General features: G+C 41.5%; 6 protein-coding genes across 10 annotated transcripts; 3 read left to right on the top strand and 3 right to left on the bottom strand.

Annotated features, from left to right (window-relative positions):
• Positions 1 to 2,523: 2,523 nt before the first annotated feature.
• Positions 2,524 to 4,202, top strand: LOC122616775. 4 transcript variants are annotated; one of them, XM_043792334.1, is made up of 3 exons: positions 2,524 to 2,559; positions 2,688 to 3,043; positions 3,103 to 4,202. In XM_043792334.1, exons 2-3 carry the CDS (start codon positions 2,842 to 2,844, stop codon positions 4,200 to 4,202), a joined length of 1,302 nt encoding a protein of 433 aa, XP_043648269.1. In that variant the 5' UTR covers positions 2,524 to 2,559; positions 2,688 to 2,841. The 4 variants fall into 4 exon arrangements, with proteins under 4 accessions (XP_043648269.1, XP_043648268.1, XP_043648267.1 ...); XM_043792333.1 differs by lacking the exon at positions 2,524 to 2,559 and having other exon boundaries at positions 2,575 to 3,043; positions 3,103 to 3,509; positions 3,573 to 4,202; XM_043792332.1 differs by lacking the exon at positions 2,524 to 2,559 and having other exon boundaries at positions 2,576 to 3,019.
• On the top strand, positions 4,116 to 4,997 carry LOC122616776. Its single transcript, XM_043792335.1, has one exon. The coding sequence runs from the start codon at positions 4,266 to 4,268 to the stop codon at positions 4,914 to 4,916; it is 651 nt and encodes a 216-aa protein (XP_043648270.1). The 5' UTR covers positions 4,116 to 4,265; the 3' UTR covers positions 4,917 to 4,997.
• A 389-nt stretch (positions 4,998 to 5,386) lies between these two features.
• Positions 5,387 to 6,573, top strand: LOC122616644. Its single transcript, XM_043792177.1, has 2 exons — positions 5,387 to 5,849; positions 5,918 to 6,573. The coding sequence occupies exons 1-2, from the start codon at positions 5,387 to 5,389 to the stop codon at positions 6,571 to 6,573; spliced, it is 1,119 nt and encodes a 372-aa protein (XP_043648112.1).
• A 6,792-nt stretch (positions 6,574 to 13,365) lies between these two features.
• On the bottom strand, positions 13,366 to 15,553 carry LOC122616821. Its single transcript, XM_043792391.1, has 2 exons — positions 15,356 to 15,553; positions 13,366 to 14,763 (listed from the first exon to the last, which is right to left on the bottom strand). The coding sequence occupies exons 1-2, from the start codon at positions 15,501 to 15,503 to the stop codon at positions 13,592 to 13,594; spliced, it is 1,320 nt and encodes a 439-aa protein (XP_043648326.1). The 5' UTR covers positions 15,504 to 15,553; the 3' UTR covers positions 13,366 to 13,591.
• A 640-nt stretch (positions 15,554 to 16,193) lies between these two features.
• LOC122616638 (putative uncharacterized protein DDB_G0277255) lies at positions 16,194 to 16,652 on the bottom strand. Its single transcript, XM_043792170.1, has one exon. It carries the CDS (start codon positions 16,650 to 16,652, stop codon positions 16,194 to 16,196), a length of 459 nt encoding a protein of 152 aa, XP_043648105.1.
• A 209-nt stretch (positions 16,653 to 16,861) lies between these two features.
• Positions 16,862 to 18,216, bottom strand: LOC122617820. 2 transcript variants are annotated; one of them, XM_043793809.1, is made up of 3 exons: positions 18,129 to 18,189; positions 17,933 to 18,061; positions 16,862 to 17,250 (listed from the first exon to the last, which is right to left on the bottom strand). In XM_043793809.1, the coding sequence occupies exons 1-3, from the start codon at positions 18,187 to 18,189 to the stop codon at positions 16,862 to 16,864; spliced, it is 579 nt and encodes a 192-aa protein (XP_043649744.1). The 2 variants fall into 2 exon arrangements, with proteins under 2 accessions (XP_043649744.1, XP_043649745.1); XM_043793810.1 differs by lacking the exon at positions 16,862 to 17,250 and adding an exon at positions 17,343 to 17,863 and having other exon boundaries at positions 18,129 to 18,216.
• Positions 18,217 to 19,047: the final 831 nt, after the last annotated feature.

The raw sequence follows: 19,047 nt of genomic DNA, 5'->3' as shown, positions 1-19,047 counted from the left end.
ATGGGAAGTCCAAGTGAAAGCATAAAAAGTATGTATTTTAGATACCAAGTATTTTGTTACACTTCACAATTTGTACATTTAAAATATATCAATATCAGCAAATAAGGTTACATCGAGAATACATTCTTCTACGTGTTTCGCACTTTTCACCGAATCTAGTATACCCTTTTAATTTGCAGCCTTTCATGCCGCAGAGAAGTATCGCAATTCGCATCAGGGCCGTGATTTGACTTACTTAGCCCGAGGCACGATTAAAAGCTAAACGACAGCCCGCAAGGCGGACTGTAAATCAAACTTTATGGCCCGGCACAAATATTATATTTCGCATAATTCCATCGATGAATATATGTCACGAATGGGGAATGGGGCGGTGTGGGGAAACGATTTTAAATAATTCAAAGCCGCAGCCGAACAGCCTCCAGACGCCCAGGGGCATCGGAGTACGCACAGCAATGGAAGTGGAGTATCCTGTGGATACATGTGTATGGGAGGGCATTGGATAATAGTGTCTTGCAGTCAAAGTGCGTGTATGCAAGGAATTATCAAGTGTTGTCAACACAGCACTCACACACACACACACACGCACGCACGACGACATCGGTCCTTTAAAGGACCTCCGGCCATGGAGAGCTTATGTAAAGTGAAAGTGTGCGCGGGCGTGTCATAAGTGTGGAATAGACCCACTCCCACCCACAGCCACCCATAACCAAACCAAGTTCACTCCGCCAATCCTCCGGCCATCCAGGCAAACACTCTTGTTTGTGCGATTGTCTGTGCGACAATAAACGAACTTACACATGCGAGAAATGCGTCGGGCAAAGAAAACGACCGGAAAGGCATACATAAATAAGTTTCCGGATTAAGCCCACACCATCCACGTCGCCATTGCCTTGGGCCGCCAGTTGGTCCAATAAAACCGAAATGGAACCGGGCAGCGGCACTACGAATGGGGCAATCTGAGCTCATATTTGGAAGATTTTCATCGCGCACATGAAAGACAGATGTGCGTTCATACAGATTATAGGCGTATGACCAAAGACATTGGAATAACAAGATTCATGTAGGAATAGTCACACAGTTATTCTAAGTCTTTGGCATGACCATCTGTACTAATCCCATTTAAAGTGCTAAGAAATATACATTAAATTAAATAAATATACAACATACCTTTTCTCAAGTGTACTACACTTGCATTTAAACAAATCAATAATTAAACTACTTTATCAAATTGGGTTCTATATATTTAAGAGTTCTTGGAAAAAAAAAACCACAGGCTTATCTGACTAAATTGGTTATGCAATTTTTATGGTACATCTGATGGCATTACGTAAAGCCTAAATTCCAGAAAGCCTTTTACTTCAGCATATTTGGACATAAAGCATTTTGTGACATGACGGTTAACGCAGTTTCTTTTCAGCTTGTTTATTGCTTCGCCAAAAAGATATTTCATTTTTATTCGGCCCAGCACGTGGTTCACATTCGCATTCAATATTCAAGAGTCTCAACAAATTACGTGAACCCTTTTCATGGCCCCTTGGTTGGCCCCAAAAGGCTTTAAGTCATTTGTCAAAAAGCGCAAAAACGGCCTTCAAGAAAACAGAGGCAACCCGGTGTCACTTTCACACTTTCTTACTTATGCAAATGTCCTCATCTCATTTGCGCAGCAGAGACAACTCAAACGGCTAAAGGAAGGATAAAACATAAAAACATATACAATATCAGAGGTCCTGCCCTGCGGCTGGGACTGACTACTACCACCAACACATCGCCTGTCATCTTTTCGCACATTAGGCCTACTTTCTTTCTTGGCCCTGCGTCTGATTAAATTACACACATTTTTGGACAAGGAGTCAGCCGATGACAGACCATTGAAGCGCAAACTTACATCAATCCTTGGGGGTAAGCAAAAATCAAGAACATCCTATGCTATCGAGCACCTGAGAAGCAAGATGGCACGATGCTAAATTCATTCATTTTTTATTCGTGGTAAGTAGTAAATATAATGAACATACCATCTGAAATACATGGCTTAAGGATAAAGTACGCATAATGTTCTCTCATTTAACCCGCTGAATTTAATGCTACCAATTTGCGCCCACTTTCCCGAAAGTGACCAATAAAAAAAGGAGACAAAGAAAAAGACTTCGAACCGACTATCAGCGATGTACCAGAAATCAATAGCCCGAACATTTCCCCTAATTGTATCAGCCGGCGAATTTATGACCCCAACTATTAAATGTTCCAGACGCAGCTCCTCCACTGCTGGTAGTTTATGACCAAAGGTCGGTAAAAAAAATAGGAGAGGACAGGATATCTGCAAGGACATGGCTACCACGATTACTAAAGGTGAATTTATAAGAATTTCAATTATAAGTATTTTATAATGGCTTTTGCGTGGCCACGACTGCACGGCATTTTAGTTTACAATTCATATAGCTGCTATCTTATCTTATCGGAGGTGATTAAATAAAACGATAGGTTAATCAAAGTAATGGTTATTCATAGTTTCGAAAATAGTTCTAACAGAACCTTCAAAGCAGGCAGTTTCTAAACAAATCGGTATTTTCTAAAATGAGCAACTCATACATTTTTAACTTAAATCAATATTGTTTGTTTGCAATATTTGAGCAAATAAAAAAGAATTGTGAATATGATCGAAATGACATTCCAGACATAATTCGTTACAGGGACTTAATTTTGTTTGCTATTTCTGATGATCGCATACATTCACTATTTCATTGCTGGAATCAAAAGCTCTACATTCGACTCGATGTAGAAAAAATTAATTTGTGGACCTGTAGATTTGTTATTGTTAAATTTTATGAGCTCCACGTCAGCCAAATGAAATGCACTTCAGCGGAGAAAAAAACATTCTGGGATATATTTTTTACACTTATTGAAGAAAATACAACAGTCACAAGCTGCATTTTGCATTATATGCCATATGATATGTACTGCCCAGATCATATTGAGATATTTGAAAAGACCATGAAAATATTCTCTGAAAAGAAAAGTCTCAGTAATGTAACGCTTCAAATGATAAGTAATCAATTCAATTGCCCACAACGTTGAAAATTTTTAATCTATTAATCTATTTTTTAGATTACTCACCTGAACATTTGGAACAATTTCATAATTTGAAGAGTCTCAGTCTCTTTGTGCCAATGAGAGCTAATGAACTGATAGAATGTGTGAAATCGAATCCGAAACTAACCAACTTGGAGTTTACAAGCCCACATATATACGGTAGACTGGCTGATATAGCACCTTACTGCGGGAACCTGGAATCGCTGACGATTCATATGAAACCGGAAACGGATGCCAGCGAATACAGTCCACTGGCCAAACTGCCGAAATTGAAGATTTTTGACATTTTTGGGTATCCACGAGAGGGCTCACTGAATGCGCTATTTGGATCAATGGCACTGAATGACACTGTTCTGCAATACATTTCAATACGGCAGGCAAAGCTCGGAACCGCGGAAGTCGAGGAGTTATCAAAAGTGCATGTAAACAGATTAAATTGCGAATTGATGCCAAGTCGATTAAGAAATACTCCTGCTTTACTTCAGTTGCCAAACATCAGCGCACTAGACTTGGGAATGGAACCTCTGAAACACAATAATCTCTACTACAACAGCATACATATTATGTCTAATATGGGTCATATTGCGCTTTCAATTCATAAAAAGTCTGACCAAGATGTGTTGTTAAGGTTACACGACTGGCATAATATGTTACAAGGCGGAACCAACCCACTATGGTTCGAAAAACAAAATCTTCTGCAGCAGATTCAAATGCGAAATAATTCTGAATGTGGCAAAAAAGTAGCGTATTTGTTATTGCTGGAAGCCCTGCAATCGCAGCTTCCAACTATTACACAAAATATACACCGTTTAACTGAAATCGGAGGACTGAAGGAGTTGGAGGTGAAAATCAAGCTGAATATAGAAGAAGAACTACGGAAATTTGTTGACTCTAGCGATTTTGTTAGTTTTGAAGATCTAGAAGGGGATATTGCGATTGATGCCGATGTTCAAAATATTATTATTCTTGTCCAGCTGACATATCTCAAGGACATCCTGAAAATTTCCAAGTATACGAATATAAAGAACAGCCTTGCTATACAAAATTATTCGGCTTTAGCGATTCCACAACTATTTCCACGAGAAACTTATCAGAAACTTATCAATACTTGCTGAATGCTCAAAATAAAAAGTAAACTCTATAAAATTGATATGTTTGTGTGAGATTTGCGAAAAGCTATGACAAGTTTTCAGATTCGATTGATTTCTGACAAAAATGTCGTCCTCGTGGACGCCCTGCATCACGAGTCGGAGATCTTTGTACCGCAGATGCACCAAAATGACATCGTGCTGTGGAACATAATACGGAATCGTCGGCCGAATCCGAAACTCCAGTTCTGTGAGGAGTCGATCCATGGTCAGGACAATGGTCAGGTGGTCCTCCAGCGTCCACTGATCCAGACTCGGATCACAACGGCGACCGCTGGTCTGGCCCCCTGGGCGGCGTCCATGGATGGCGGTGCATTCAGACGAATGGCGGACGAAGGTTCGCGGTGTCCACAGTTCTCCCTCAAGCTCATCTCGAATGGCAGCGTGGTGCTCGTGGAGTGTAATGTCCACGAATCGGAGATCTTTCTACCGCAAATTTGCGGTCAGTACATGGCCATGAAACGCATCACCGGCCATGAACTTGCACTGCCATCCCAATCCATGATACCAGCCATCCAACCAGCTAAGACCAACTGTCTACGGCTTCAATCGACTCGTTTCATCTCAAAGACTACCAACTTGGATAGTCAGGCAAAAAAGCGAAGAAAGCGCAAGAGTCAGGAGCAAGCCCATCACTCTGGAGCTGGGGATCAGCCGATGTCGAAGTCCGTGAAACGATAGTAGTCCGTGAATCGAAACAAATTGTCTAAATTCAATTATAAGTAAGAAAATAAATTGGATAATTCCATGCACCAAACCAAACTGTGTGAGAATACAAATCAGGGAATATAATCAATATGTTAGTTAGTTTGGTAATTATTAGTAATGATAATTATATATTACTAATAACTAGTTAAGAACAGCTTTTCCAGCTAACCGATCCATCCGCTTGATGGCGCCACCCAACACAAAGCTTCCTACTTTCGCATCAGCTGATGAAGCTTTATTTTTCCTAAACAAAGAATGATTGTCATAGGTCAGTTGTAAATATACCCGGCAAAATTGGTTGTCTGGCCAATTGCGGACTAGAACGTATCTAATCTGAGGGAAAATGACAATATTACTCATAATATACAGTTGCGACGTGGGTTGGGGTTGGGATTGATTAGAATGGGAATTTTTATTTCAGTTGTGTTTCGATTCTTTTCGAAATGGGTCTCGCAAATATAGAAGAGCTCTATGACGACTCTCTGTACCATATACTTGCCTTTTTGCCCACTGAAGATCGCATTATTTTCGCCCTAGTATGCCACAGATTTCGTCAGCTATTTATAAATCAATGTGCTGCTAAATTCCGTGTGTATACCCTCGATAAGGACAGTTCCAGACTTGAGCTGATACAATTTTGTATTTGTCGCGAGACGGTCGAGTCCTTGACCATTGATCTGGATCACTTTGATACGGCCCGGTGTTATAGAACCTATGGATGTGTAACTCCAGAAAACTGTTTTCAAATTCTATGCCAGACTTTGGCCGGCATGAGAAGGCTAGAGCATTTGGTAGTCAAGCAGGAATCGATGCTAATTACACCCATTGAAAAGCCCTTCGATCAAATATTGACTGCCGTCAGACATTTGCCGAAGCTCAAAAGATTGGAAATTCGTGCTAGAGACGGTAAGAATAAATATTACTTTCAAATGAGTCGAATTCGGAAAACACTTATTTTTTAATTATGCATATAGACTGCAGCTTGGACCGTCTAGGCCAACTTTGCCATCTCGAACACCTGCAGCTTCTCGTCCCCAAAATCTCACTCTTTACTCTGCTGAAATGTTGCAAGTCCAGTGGCAATCTTCGCAGTCTGCATCTCGGCTATGCCTGCATTCAGAAGAATTGGAGCTACATAGTGCCGCACTGCAAGAACTTGGAGGTGCTCAGGTTCGGCATGCCCGCGAATTCTTCAGAGTATTTGCAACTGGCTGGGCTGCCGAAGCTCCGGGAACTATCGTACTTTGGGATACGCAGAAGCGGCTCCTTTGAGCCACTACTATCAGCACTGGCTGCCAAATCGCAGTTGACACATCTGTCCATCGACGGAGGCAGTCTTACTCTGCAGGAGACATGCCAGTTGGTCCGCATCCAGAGCTTAAGGCACTTCAAGGGCTTCTGCTCAACGACTGACTGTGTGGAGATGCTGGGTTGTCTGGCCAATCTGGAGGAGCTCTGCCTCTCGATGTTCTGCCCAACGGATGTTTCCAATAATCTTCTGCCAATCATTGCAAAATGCAAAGATCTGAAACTCCTTCGCATTGCAGGGGGCAATGTCAATGCAAAGTCGCTAAAAGATGCTATAAGCCTGAGAAAATCTGAACCAGTTGTGTTAGTAGTTGAAAAATAGATCAAAAAGTTGCAGATTTATTACACTGCATTCCCATGTGCCTTTGTTACACTTACTTAGACTGCAACTAACTAGTTTTACAACGTTTTAAGTTTTAATTTTGAATTTCGTTATAAGTTGTAATCTGGCGTGATGCAAGATTATACATATGCACACTATTCCTTGGGCTGAGCCTAATTTTCTCAAGATCTAGAACACTTTGCCGCTCAAAGAACTTTAAAAGTATGTCGCAAATTTCGCATACTCAAGTGCCAAAGCAAGAATATGATATGAGTATCTCAAAAATAGTTGTGCAAGTTGTTCGCCCTTCTGGGAGAATGATGAAAAATGCACTTTGTAATTCTCGTAGCTCGTCAGCGTGGCACATGCAACGTCGCCCATTCGTCGCCCGGCACTTATAAATGTCACATTAGAGTCTCATTCTCGGGGAGAGGGAAGTGGGGAGTGGAGAAGGGGAGGGACTACAGCTCGTTATACTTCCGCCCCCCCCTCAGGCGGGAATGGGCGTGGTTCTGCCTGAATTCGTACTTTCTGTTGCCGTAATACGAATTTATACGCCAGTCACATACACATTATTCGTGAGATTTCGTGTTCGGAAAATGGCAACACTTGACCCAAAGAGCTGCTGGCTAATGTGGATTATTTTGAAGTCCACCGGGATCCGCTAAGTTTTTTCAATTTATAACAAGTATTTAGAAGTTGGAGAGCTTATTTAAATATTATTTATTTATTCACATATGGTTATGATACGAACTCCGTTTCACTTGAAAGCCGTATTTCTTAAATTACTTTTTTCTCTGGAAAACATTCACCAACAATTGTAAGCAGGTGATCTTAATACTTCGAATGCATAAGTACCATCCCGTTAAGTCCTTACTATAACAATTAGTTTTAAAATCAGAACATTTGTATCATACTAAGACCTAACTACCTAGGACCTACTCAGAGTTATCTCAATGCAAACTTAGATTTCCATGTTTAAAATGAGAATCAATGTACACATCTCAAATTGCTAGCCTTTAAATAGCCATCTCGAATTCGCGTGAATAATTCAACTGTTGCTTTCGCCGTTTTCAGTGAAATATCCATATCCCTGCCATCAGTTAAACCCTTTTTGTTTGCTGTCTCCTGACAGAGCATTTAACGAGAGCGGGCCATAAATCTTTGCTGGCCAGCAGTCGCCACCTATAGACTGTGCCAAATAGATTGAAATACATTTTCGCCTTTATGTTTCTGGGCTTTCAGGACTCAGTATTCAGAACTCAGAACTCTGGATTTTTTTTTGTATTTTACAAGGACTTCATTGAGAATTAAAGTCTGCTCCAGAGGGGATTTAACGCTATCAGAAGTCCTTGTCTGGCCGGCAATTTGTCAGCCAGGCGATAATCTGGCAGAGTGAGGAAGTGAATGGTGAATGTTGATGTCCCAGACATTGTATTCGCTGTATATATACAATGCGTGGTCCTTAAAGTGCTCTAATGACCGACATTGTAGGGTGTTTGTTGGGCCCAACAAACCGGAGCTTTCACTTCCTATATCCGTGCCTCACGATTGCGCCGACAAACGTATCCATTCCGCTTCTCCTTTGTGAGCCCTTCAATTCAATTGATTTCCAGTAACGAAAGCGATCAAATTGGAGGGCGCAGCACCCATATAGATTTATATATTGTTTGCTTATATGTGGCTTGGCCTAGTGTAAACCCCCATTCGCATTGTTGCGTGGAGATTTATCATTGATTGCACTTGTACGAACGCCTTGAGGCCATAAAGTTTACACTTCAAGTGTCTCGGGCAAATGCTTTTCCTATTTTGTCACTGCGGAAACCGAAAAGCCCAAATGCCCCCCTTCCACCAATCAAAATGTGCGCAGTTCATTGAACTGCAAAGTGTAAATCATTTTGGGCTGGCTTTAAAATTCCTCTCTGTGCCCACTGAATTATCAGATGAATGGCATTTTATTGGCGCACATTTTTGGGTTAATCCGATTGCCAGCAACAAACAAATCAATTACATATATATTTGATTAATTTCCCGTTATTAACTGGATTGTGCAAACAGCTTTAATAATTCATGAGATTTAATCAATTAAAATGTACACTCCAAGAATTGTATTTTCGAGATTGTAAATAGATAAACCTTCATTACGGAAGAAATAAAACTTTCTTTACGAAATACTCATTCAAATTATATGCTTGCATTTCTCCAAGTCCAATTCTAGGTTTACTTGAGGCTTACTCTTCAGCTATCACAAAATTTAATATATACCCTCTTGTGAAGTTGAGGAGCTTCGTCATTTCTCTGATTCAAATGCAGATTACCTAGAGCCCACAAGCCTTAAACTTATCCACTGGCAGGAAGGAGCGCAGCACAGCAATGAAACTGAATGATAACAATTTGGTTTGCATGGCAAAGTCGTTTCGAAGCCAAAAGCGCTTGTTACCTCTCGTTTCGTTGCTCGTTTCGACGTCTTGCACGCTTTTGGTAATCTTTTTACCGCATTTTTGTGGCCCACATGGCTGCAGCATGTAGACTGCATCCCGCAACCGCACACCAACATGCCAATTGTGGCCAAGACGGCGGGCCTTTTGGGCGGGCCAGAAAGATGATAAAAAGCGCAGCAGCGAATGCTCCTCGAACAGGGAAGCAGCACTGAGTGTTAACCCATTTGGCATTTGTTGTTCTGCGGCTTGTTAAATATTTTAACAGCCAGGGTTTTGCACCGTTTTCTAGAGGACTCTCTACCTTACCTGCACATTGGTCTTTTGCCCATTTGCAGAGCACATATAAGTAAATATGTATAAAACAAAGCTTTTAGCTAGCAACTAAACAAATAAGGTCTTGAAAAATGCACAAGTTTGGAGAGTGTTTTGCTTTTATTCAGTTGCCTTGGCGTAATTAGCATCACACTTTAAGCAAACGCATAAACTTTCATGTGACTTCACACTTCCGAGGACAATGGCACCCCCTTTGAACTCACCTGGCGACGACAGCAAAATAAGGACGAAATTGTCGTTGCTTTTTACGGTTAGGGTTATGAAATGTTCTTGGATGGAGGTATGTGTGCATAAATATTCGCACACATTCAAATTGAGGCTGTGAGCCTGACTGGGGGCACCCCCTCTCTGTGTGTGGGCTGGCATCTAATGGTTTTATGCCTTTATGTCAGAAACCAATTTATTTGGCCATCCCCTTCCGGTTCCGGCGCCACTTCCTGATCCTCTGGCGTCTTTCGGTCGAGTGGACCAACCTTTAAAGTCAAGTCATAAACAGTGGAATAATAGAAGATTAGGAGCAGGGAGCTCAGAGCCTTCAAACATCGTAGGTCCTGTATGGCACATAAAATTCAAAATATGAACATGTAATATTGAATTCCTCAACTAAAAATGAGCTTGTGTGGATGTGGATAGGAACTATCTTTAACTTTAAAACTATTATTTATTTTGGCCAGTTCCTAATAACAAGATAATATTGCTTCTGAAGAACAGCATTTAAAGAAAAATGCCTCAAACTTAAGAAGAGATACAAATATAAATATACAAAACTTCTTCCCACAAAGTGTGTCACCTCGAATTAGATTCAATAGGAAGGGCCAAAGGTACTGCTCCAATTTGGCGCAACTGTGACTGAAGTTCTGGTCTTGTAATCGGAATGGAAATTAGATCTCGGCTTGGCCAGTTAGTGGTGGTACATAATGCGAGCAGCTAACAAGTTTCGGATTCGGATTCGGATTATGGGAAGGACAGGGCCCAGTCCCATTAATCAAACACCTCAATCAGGAGGGACTGCCTGGCCGCACTTCAGCAGTACTCAAAATTCAATTTCGCAACCGCAACGGTGTTGGTAGATACGGCTGGGATTTGGCTTTTGGTTGGAGGATGGAGGGGGATGGGGACGTTGATGACCTCATTAGCTTCAAGTTGCGGATGATGACTTGTTACGAAGGACCCTGACTTGGCCATTTTCCACTCACTTGCAGTTGCAGTCGCCGAGCGAAGGAGCAAAGGATCCCATCCACGGCAAGCCACACACTTTGGCCTACTTAACGACTTTGTTAGCCATAAATTCCGCTGGCCAACAATAAGGATATTGGATGTCAACGTTGTCTTGTCTTGCTCCGAACATTCTCCGCTGTAATTTCCAGTAAAATGAAACGAAATTTCCTCCTCCACGCTGCGCTTTTCATTCTACATTCCTTGCGTTCCTTGCATTCTCCAATTTTCATATTTTCCTCTTATTTCATTTGCATTGTGTGCACGTAGTTTATTCACTTCAGCTTGTTGTTTCGCTTTTTATGCCAGGCCAAAATGGAAACTGGTCAAAGTCAACGAAATTGTTGCTCAAATTGAGGATATACAAATCCAATTTTAAGGATGGAGTTTAAATAATGCAAGAATCTTTATTTCTTATTAGATGCAATAAATCAGCTAAATTGAATGGCATTTATTTACTTTTGAATTAATCTGACATAAACATAGCAATTTCGATTAAAGAAACACAGATTCCAAACAAGGGCGACCGCAGGATCTTCAATTTTCAATATAAATCAAATCGCTTACAGCTTCCTGTAGGTCCTGTAGGTCCTGAAGGTCCTGTAGGTCCTGTGTTCCCATTCCCAATCCCATTGGCCCTCACGAACATGTAAATAAACCCGAAAGGCAGGGGAACATTCCCATTGTTTGTTTATTTTCATATGGCCCTGCATGCGTGGCGAAGGATTTGCTGTAAGTTCGGGTCAGGTCGTAGCTCAATCTATATGTATGTTTTATGTATATAGGGGTGTATATGGGGTGTGTATGTATATAGTTTATCGGCAGGACGGAAGGAAGCAGGAGCCACAGCGGGAAATAAATTCAGGCGGTAGCAGGAAATTATTTATATTATATTTTTTACGTATTCCGCACTGTTTGTTTTTTTATCATTTTATTTGATACATTTCAGTTGGTTTTATAATACGTTTTTTGATTTTTTTCTCTTGCTGCTTGCTTGCCAAATATTTAATATGCATTTTAATCAAAATAAAAAAGAAGGCCACTGGAACTGGCCTCCAACCAAGAGGTGGCAATATTAAAATACACACACAGAGGCCGAGCGAAAACCCAAATATAAATTATAATTTCCGCTGGCCGCCACAGAACACAACATATCCTTCTGGCAGCAGCAATGACATAAAAAAGAATCCCGACAACATCTGCGCGAAGTGCGTTCAATTATTCGACTTTTTTCGCTTGGTCGTTGGCATCCCTGCTGCTGCTCCTTTTGGCCACTGACCTCACAATTTCGATGGTACAGATAAACTTTCATCAAGTCGGCGAAAGAAACAAGACAAACAACAGCCGAGCAATTTGTTGTATTCCTCGTGCTTGTAAACAATTTTAAGGCAAATGTTATGGCCACTGAGGAAAGTCGTCTGGACTTCGGACCTTGTACTGCACTCCATGTACACCATTTCATGTCCTTAAGCGGTAAACGATTGCTACAAGTGCTTTGCAGCTAGAAAAACAGAAAAAAAGCATTTAATTTCCAGGGAATGTGAGGCAAGTTGAAAGTTTGATTGTTTCTGGTAGGGAGAATTCATTTGCATAGAAATCAGTTTTTAATTGGTTACTTTTTTTACGTATTTCGTTGAGATTTCAATTTATTTTCGTTCCACAGATTATGAAAACTTTTGTAGTATGAGTTTTTACAAACTCATTTTAATTTATGTCAGAGGAGCTTGTTCTAGAATTTGTTTTAATTATATTAGACTTTTTATATCATTTCCTTTTGTGCTGAACTATCTATATTAGATTTTATATTAAATCTAACAAAGCTAATCTAATATGTATGTTTTTTTAGACCCTCAAGCATTTCTCATTAATTCTTCCGCTTTCGTTTTCTTGAAACCCCAAGCAGAAACTTCCAAACTCCGTGTGCCCCATTTGATGATTACTGTCCAACAGTCTGTGAGGGATACTTGAGCAAATATTGCTTACCGCACAAGCTAGCATAAAAACATAATTTCGGCTTGCCCCTTTCCGAACCCGAACACACCGAGCTAAGCGAGCGGAAAACGGAAAATCGGAAAAACGGAAAATCGGAAAAGCGGTGAGGAGCTGGCGAGTGGAGAAGTGGAAAGTGCGCTTCAAATCAGCAAATGGAAATGTATCGAAAGCACTGAATGGAGGGGGCGAAATATTCATGATAATGCCAAGGACACCGCTTCACGACGGGAAATGCCATGAAAAAGCCAGCGGAAAATTTAAGAAAATTCTTCACGACAGCCATTTTATGTGCGTTTTGTTGTTTGTATGCCCGTGTGTGTGTGCGTGTGTGCGTGGCCCAGAAGAAAAAGGATTAAATCAATGTTGTGGAACAAATTGTGTTTTGTGAACGGCATGAAGGTAATGCAGCCGAGCCGTATTTGATATCCCCATTTCTTCCAGCGATTTTGAGCCCTCGCCAACAAGGCAATCGCATAACGAGGGTATGGCGTGGGCGTGGCCCCGCCTCCGACATGACCACACACGATGTCCCATTTGATTTTGATGGCGTGAAGCCCACACGAGCGTTAATAATCTGAACACACACACACACGAAACTGGCACAGATGGCTGCTAAAGGAATGGGCAAGAACGACTCCTTCGTGGAAATTAGCTTGTTAGGCTAACAAAACCTGAAGACGTTTTCTTAAAGATTTATTTAAATTGCCCGAGCTAAATTGAAGACTCATGGCGTTTAAGAAATTAACAGGAAACAGTGCCATATTTTATATTTATAATTTATAATTTTCAAAGAAGTAGTTGCAAACTTATACCGCAACTGTTTTGTATCTATTTATGCACAAATGCGTTTTGCAAATATTGTATTTCAAGAGCTTGCACATTTGTTGCACACTAAATCATAAATCTTAAAAAAACCTCAGTAATATGAATTGATTTTTATTAATACCAAACTGCAGTTGTGTCGCACAACCCACTCAGTCTTTATTGCACTCACGTAAACGTATGGGTAATCGAACCGCCACCGCCACCGCCCACATCTAAGTGAGCAGCTCATGCACCTCGAGAAGGGGGCGTGGCAAATGTGCGACAGCCCGGGCCAAATCCGCCACCGAACAGGCATACAGATAGCCCTTCTTCAGGTTACCCTTGGCGTTGCTTTTGTTCAGCCAGCTTAGCCAGTGCACCTGGTCCTCCACGGGATCGCAGATGATATAGGAGTCGTGGATCTGGGCCAGAGTGGCATGTGGGTTGTTGACACCCAGCAAAGCGATTCCGCGGCTCGGATGACCCACATCGATGAGGACGCGATAGAAGAGCTGGGGCACGGCCACCACACCAGTGTTATTGGCATTGGTGGTCAGGTGGAGGACTTTGCTGCCAGCCAACTTCATTTCGCCATAGATGCCCGTATACACACTGGCCACGATGCCCGAACGGGCCACATATCGTCGGGTGGAGTCCTCCAGGACGGCCCACTGGCCACCATTGAAGCTCTGCCACTGAGGCGCCACGTTCATGTAGTTGAAGCTGCTCCTCTGCTGGCTGGCATAGATTAGATCCGCTTTGGCCGTCAGATGTCCGCGGGCCAGGAACAGACCACTCTTCACGTCAATGAGGCCGGGCACCATCAGTTTCTCCTGGCTTTTGTACGAATAAATTCTGGCCATGTCAAAGCCCGTGAAATGGCCGGCGGTGCTGAACTTCAGGCGTTTCACATTTTTCTGAAAGTGCACACTCGCCGGTGTCAGTTGATGGTGGGCGTAGTGGGTGCGCAGGCGATTGGGGTCGTGGCACAGCTCCATGGTGACCACAAATCTGCCATCTCCGGTGTCATAGCCCACGCGATACAAGTACGCGGTGGATGAACTCGTAGTGTCGTTGCCACAACTCCTGTCCAATCGCTCCACGGTGTAGGGTATGGACTGACTGCAGACAAAGTCGCTGAATTGGATTTTGGCCCCCAGCCACTCGAAGGTGGTGTCCTGCACACACTTCACCCGAATGGAGCGCAGCTTCGCATCGAAGGACTCTCCATTCGCGGGCGCGAAAGGATGGCTGCAGTGCAGCTCGATGCTGGCGCCGCGGTGAACCTCTAGCTGGCCATCGGCATTGGGCAGCCAGTAGAGATCCGTGCCGGGGCGCAGGTACAGCGGCTGCACTTGGTCGGAACGAGGCAGATCCCTTTGCACACTCACTCTGCAGGGAGCACCTGGAATGGGAAGAAAGGTTAAAAATCGTGGCATACTTTTAGGCACTAAGATCAAAATTAAACAGCATAATGATATTGAATAATATTTTAATATATTATATATAAAAAATATAATATACTTTTATAAAGTAAAATAATATTTAAATATATATAAAAATTATAATATAAAGTAAAATAATATTTAAATATATATACAAATTATAATATAAAGTAAAATAATATTTAAATATATATAACATTTATAATATACTTTTATAAAATATATAGCATTATAATATTTATATTAATTTAAATAAATTTTATTTATTATATTATATTTATTTAAATACTACTAAAAAACGTGTAGTTTTTAGGCCTCTGGTGTTATTTGTTTTTAATTTGTTTTAGTTTGTTGAAACAGGTGGCATTTATTTGCAAATAAGTTTCTAAAGTTGTTACTGTTTCTATATTTGCTTATCCGAAGAAACAATTAGCAGCCTTTTATGCATTGTTCTATTCCGAATGTGACTACTACAGACTACTACTACTCAGACAAAGCTCCAACTGCTCTTTGGATAAATGTATTGTTATTAACTTTTGACTGTTCACTTACCTCGCTCAATCGTTGCTCCATCAATGTGCAGTCCATCGAGATCTTTGATTACCTGACCCACATCTGGAATGGGAGCAACCGCCTCACGTGCCCGAATCTCTCTCAGAATCACGATCACCAAAATCAGACCGCTGAACTCAAGCTTCATTTTGATGGGAACTTGGCAACTCGACTGGTGAGTATCTGGTGCTATCTAACCGCCGACTGAATAATTTGTTTGGTGAACAGGTGTTTTTATATTCTCAGTTTGTGCTCTTGAATAATTTGTTTGGTAAACAGTTGTTTTTATATTCTCAGTTTGTGCTCTTGAATAATTTGTTTTTATATTCTCAGATTGTGCTCTTGAATTCCACATTTCTCTCTCTCTCTTTCTCTTGGGTAAGCCATCGCTTTTCACACACCAGACTAATTGTTTGCTTCTTTGTTTAAAATCTCAGCGAGAATAAAGATAATACCATTGGCATTTTCTTGGGTTTATTTGTATTATTCGAGTAAAAGTGCTTCCGAGTTCTTTCTTTAGGCATATAAGTATACGAATTCAGGTCTAGGTCGATCCTCTTTTTTTATACACCAAAATGAAAAGTCATATATACATATGTATATCTCTCGGAATTATTTTATTCTCAACTTGGCACTTACAATTTCTCCAGTTGTATAGTCGATTATCTTTGACATTTGCTTACTCAATACTGAAAAAAGTATCTATTGTTGAATGACCTATGGCTTACGATCAAAATACAATGTATGTATTAACCGCTTCACGTATCATTAAAAATTCAAATCGATAGTTTTGGGGGACATTTAATTGTAATTTACATTGAGCTTTTCAAACTATTTGTTAGCCGTATGAGTTGTAATCGTTGTTATTGTTATTATTTCCACTGTTGTTATTGTAATTCGGGTAGTTATTGTTGTTGTTGTTGTAGTTGTTATAATCGTAGTTGGGTCGTGCCGTAGTGTATGTGTTGTAGGGATTGTAATTATTATAGGTGGGATAAGCGCCATTTGCTCCGTAATATGGATTGGAATTTAAGCCTGCACCCGTGCCCATTGGCAGGATAACCAAAGGCTCCACAATGATGCTGGTCCCACCCATAGCTCCACCTCCCTGGGGCATCATTGGCATCATGGGCATGGGAGCTGCTGGCATGGGTCCAGGCATCGCTTGTTGTCCCATGTACGATTGACCCATATAGGATGGATAATATGCACGCCCCGGAACTGGCGCATTCATGGGCACAGTACCAGGATAATACGGCATTGATCCTGGCATTGACATGGATCCTGGCATTGGCATTGGTCCTGGCATGGGAAGCTGTCGTGCCGATCGATTGTGGAGTTGTGGGAGGGTCGCATCAGAATCTACGAGTATTTCGAGATCCTTCTTCGTTTCCCCCAGAGAAGCTGACAAAAATAATAGCAATTAACGGTGGTAACAACAAATGGCAGTGAAGGCAGTGAAATAGTGTGTGAAATAACATCGGTTTTAAAACAGTATTTCGGATTCTAGGAAGATCCACCCGAGAAGGGTAAGTTAATATTGTAGTTATAGGTACTATAACTGGGCAGATAGGGATTGTAAAAGGATGGAGGGGAGTTCCCGCCAGCAGAACGGCCATTATAGTTCATATACGTTGGATAGGACATCCCTGGTGAGAAGTAGAGCCCAGGATTGGCCCAGTTGGGCTCTCCTTGCATGGCGTACTGCCTGTTGGCCTGGTATTGAATGGCGTACTGTGGGCTGGACTGCGGGGGAATCGCATATTGTGGTGCAGCCTGACGCGGCTGCTGCATTGGAAACGGCGGACGAGGTGGTGGATACCCAGGTGGCAGTGGAGCTGGCATCCCCATGGGCTGATAGGACATTTGTGGCGTTCGCCGGAAGCGGTGCACAACTGGTGAAGATATAAAAAGGCAAAAAACAAAAAAAAAAAGTGATAGTAAATCCTATATTTATTATTTGCACATATCTAAAGCTTCTGGGCGTTTAGCCAGCTAATGTGAGGTAGATTAGATAGTTATTAGTTGATGAGGGAGTGGCTGATCTAGCCAGGGGGTATCCATATTGGCCATATGGACTGGAGCGCACTCTGGGATAGCAGTTATAGTAGCAGGGCGGAGTGGGAGGAACTAACTGTGGCACATTGGCCGATCGCTGCTGCGGATAAGTGGGTAATCCCGCTCCGGAATTCGGATAACCGGGATAATTGCAGGAATATGGGTAGAGGGCACTGACGGTACAGGGAGCACTTTGGCCTCGATTCAGCCAAGGATTTGGCTGTTGAGGTTGTTGGGAACCATCTTGAACAATGACCAGAACATTGGCCTGCCGTTGCCCTGCATGCGTGGCCAATGTATCGGGGTTACTGAAATCGGTCAGCAGTTCGAAGTCATTATCCCCATTATTGCGATTGCGACTTGTGGTGGTGCTTGGTAATATGATAATGCCGTTTTGGGTGTTGGCAGTGGTCTGTGTGGTGTCGATGGTGAAATCGCTGGCCATCTGATCTGAAACGGATCAGTGAAAAGAGCCAGATTTCAGTGTGAATGCAGATGAGAAAACCATCTCATACGAACCTGTTTGGCACTCCGGATAGGTTCCACATTGCTCTCCTTCATGCTGATCTGGATTTGCGCAGGGAACTCTGGATACAATGCACTTTTGACCCGATATACACTCTATATCCTCACAATTAAGACCAAATTCTGTATCGGTAGTGGGGAAGTGGGGTATTTTGTAGAGTTATTCCCTTGTCCTGTTTCACTGACTTACTCCTGTATCCCTGGACAGAAACTGTAGTGGCTAGTATTAAACATATTCCAAAAAGTTCCATTTTCTCCTGTAAAATTTCGAAACAAACTAAACTCTTTAGCCTAAAAGCACTCGTATTTATATCATTCGAATATTCACGCCTGATGAGTTGCGATAATGATTATTTGCAAAATTAAATCACCGAAATATAATCATTAATGTTCTGACTCTTTCTAACATGGATAAAATTTCATTAAACAGCTCTAATTGAAATTTTAAGTATTGCTATTTAAGTGATATACATTACATAAATTTACACGATTAATAAGATACTGAGTTTATATTTAAGCAGTAGGTAAGCAGAATACAAATGCCTATTAAATGGTCTCTGAACTTAACAAAGTTCAAGGCATAAATAAACATAGCCTAACCAAATAATATACACAAAATAGTATAACCTTGATAGATATTACTGATTGATAAACCGAAATTTGATAGTCATAGACCGCGTTGTTGAATCCACAACAATCCTGAGTGAATGATTACTCGACAAATATAAATCAAGACATGCATGTCGGTTTCTATCTGCTCCGTTTTCGGCTTTTACCTTTTGTTAACCCCCTGAAAAGTCCATTACAGTATAATCATTAACCAAGCAGGCGTATACTTCATACGTTCTGGGACTGGGACGATTGTGTTGCGATAAGATAAACAAAAGAAACCGCACAGGTAATACAAGGTATTTCCTTAGCGGCGATACGCAATGTGAAAGTCACTGCCATGGGGACTTCGATTCGGGCCACTGGAACTGCAGGAAAAAAAATGAAGGCTTTGGAAAACGTGCGGCACGTGAGCAAATAGTCCAATGGCTGGGTAAATAAATAGCTCTGCCCCGGCCATAAACGATAACGCCAAGCATTTGATAACCTTACTCTTATCA

This window comes from Drosophila teissieri, chromosome 3L (genome assembly GCF_016746235.2).
Source record: "Drosophila teissieri strain GT53w chromosome 3L, Prin_Dtei_1.1, whole genome shotgun sequence".
Lineage (NCBI taxonomy): Eukaryota > Metazoa > Arthropoda > Insecta > Diptera > Drosophilidae > Drosophila > Drosophila teissieri.
The sequence above is the reverse complement of the archived record's forward strand: the minus strand, read 5'-3'. Positions and strand labels throughout refer to the sequence as shown.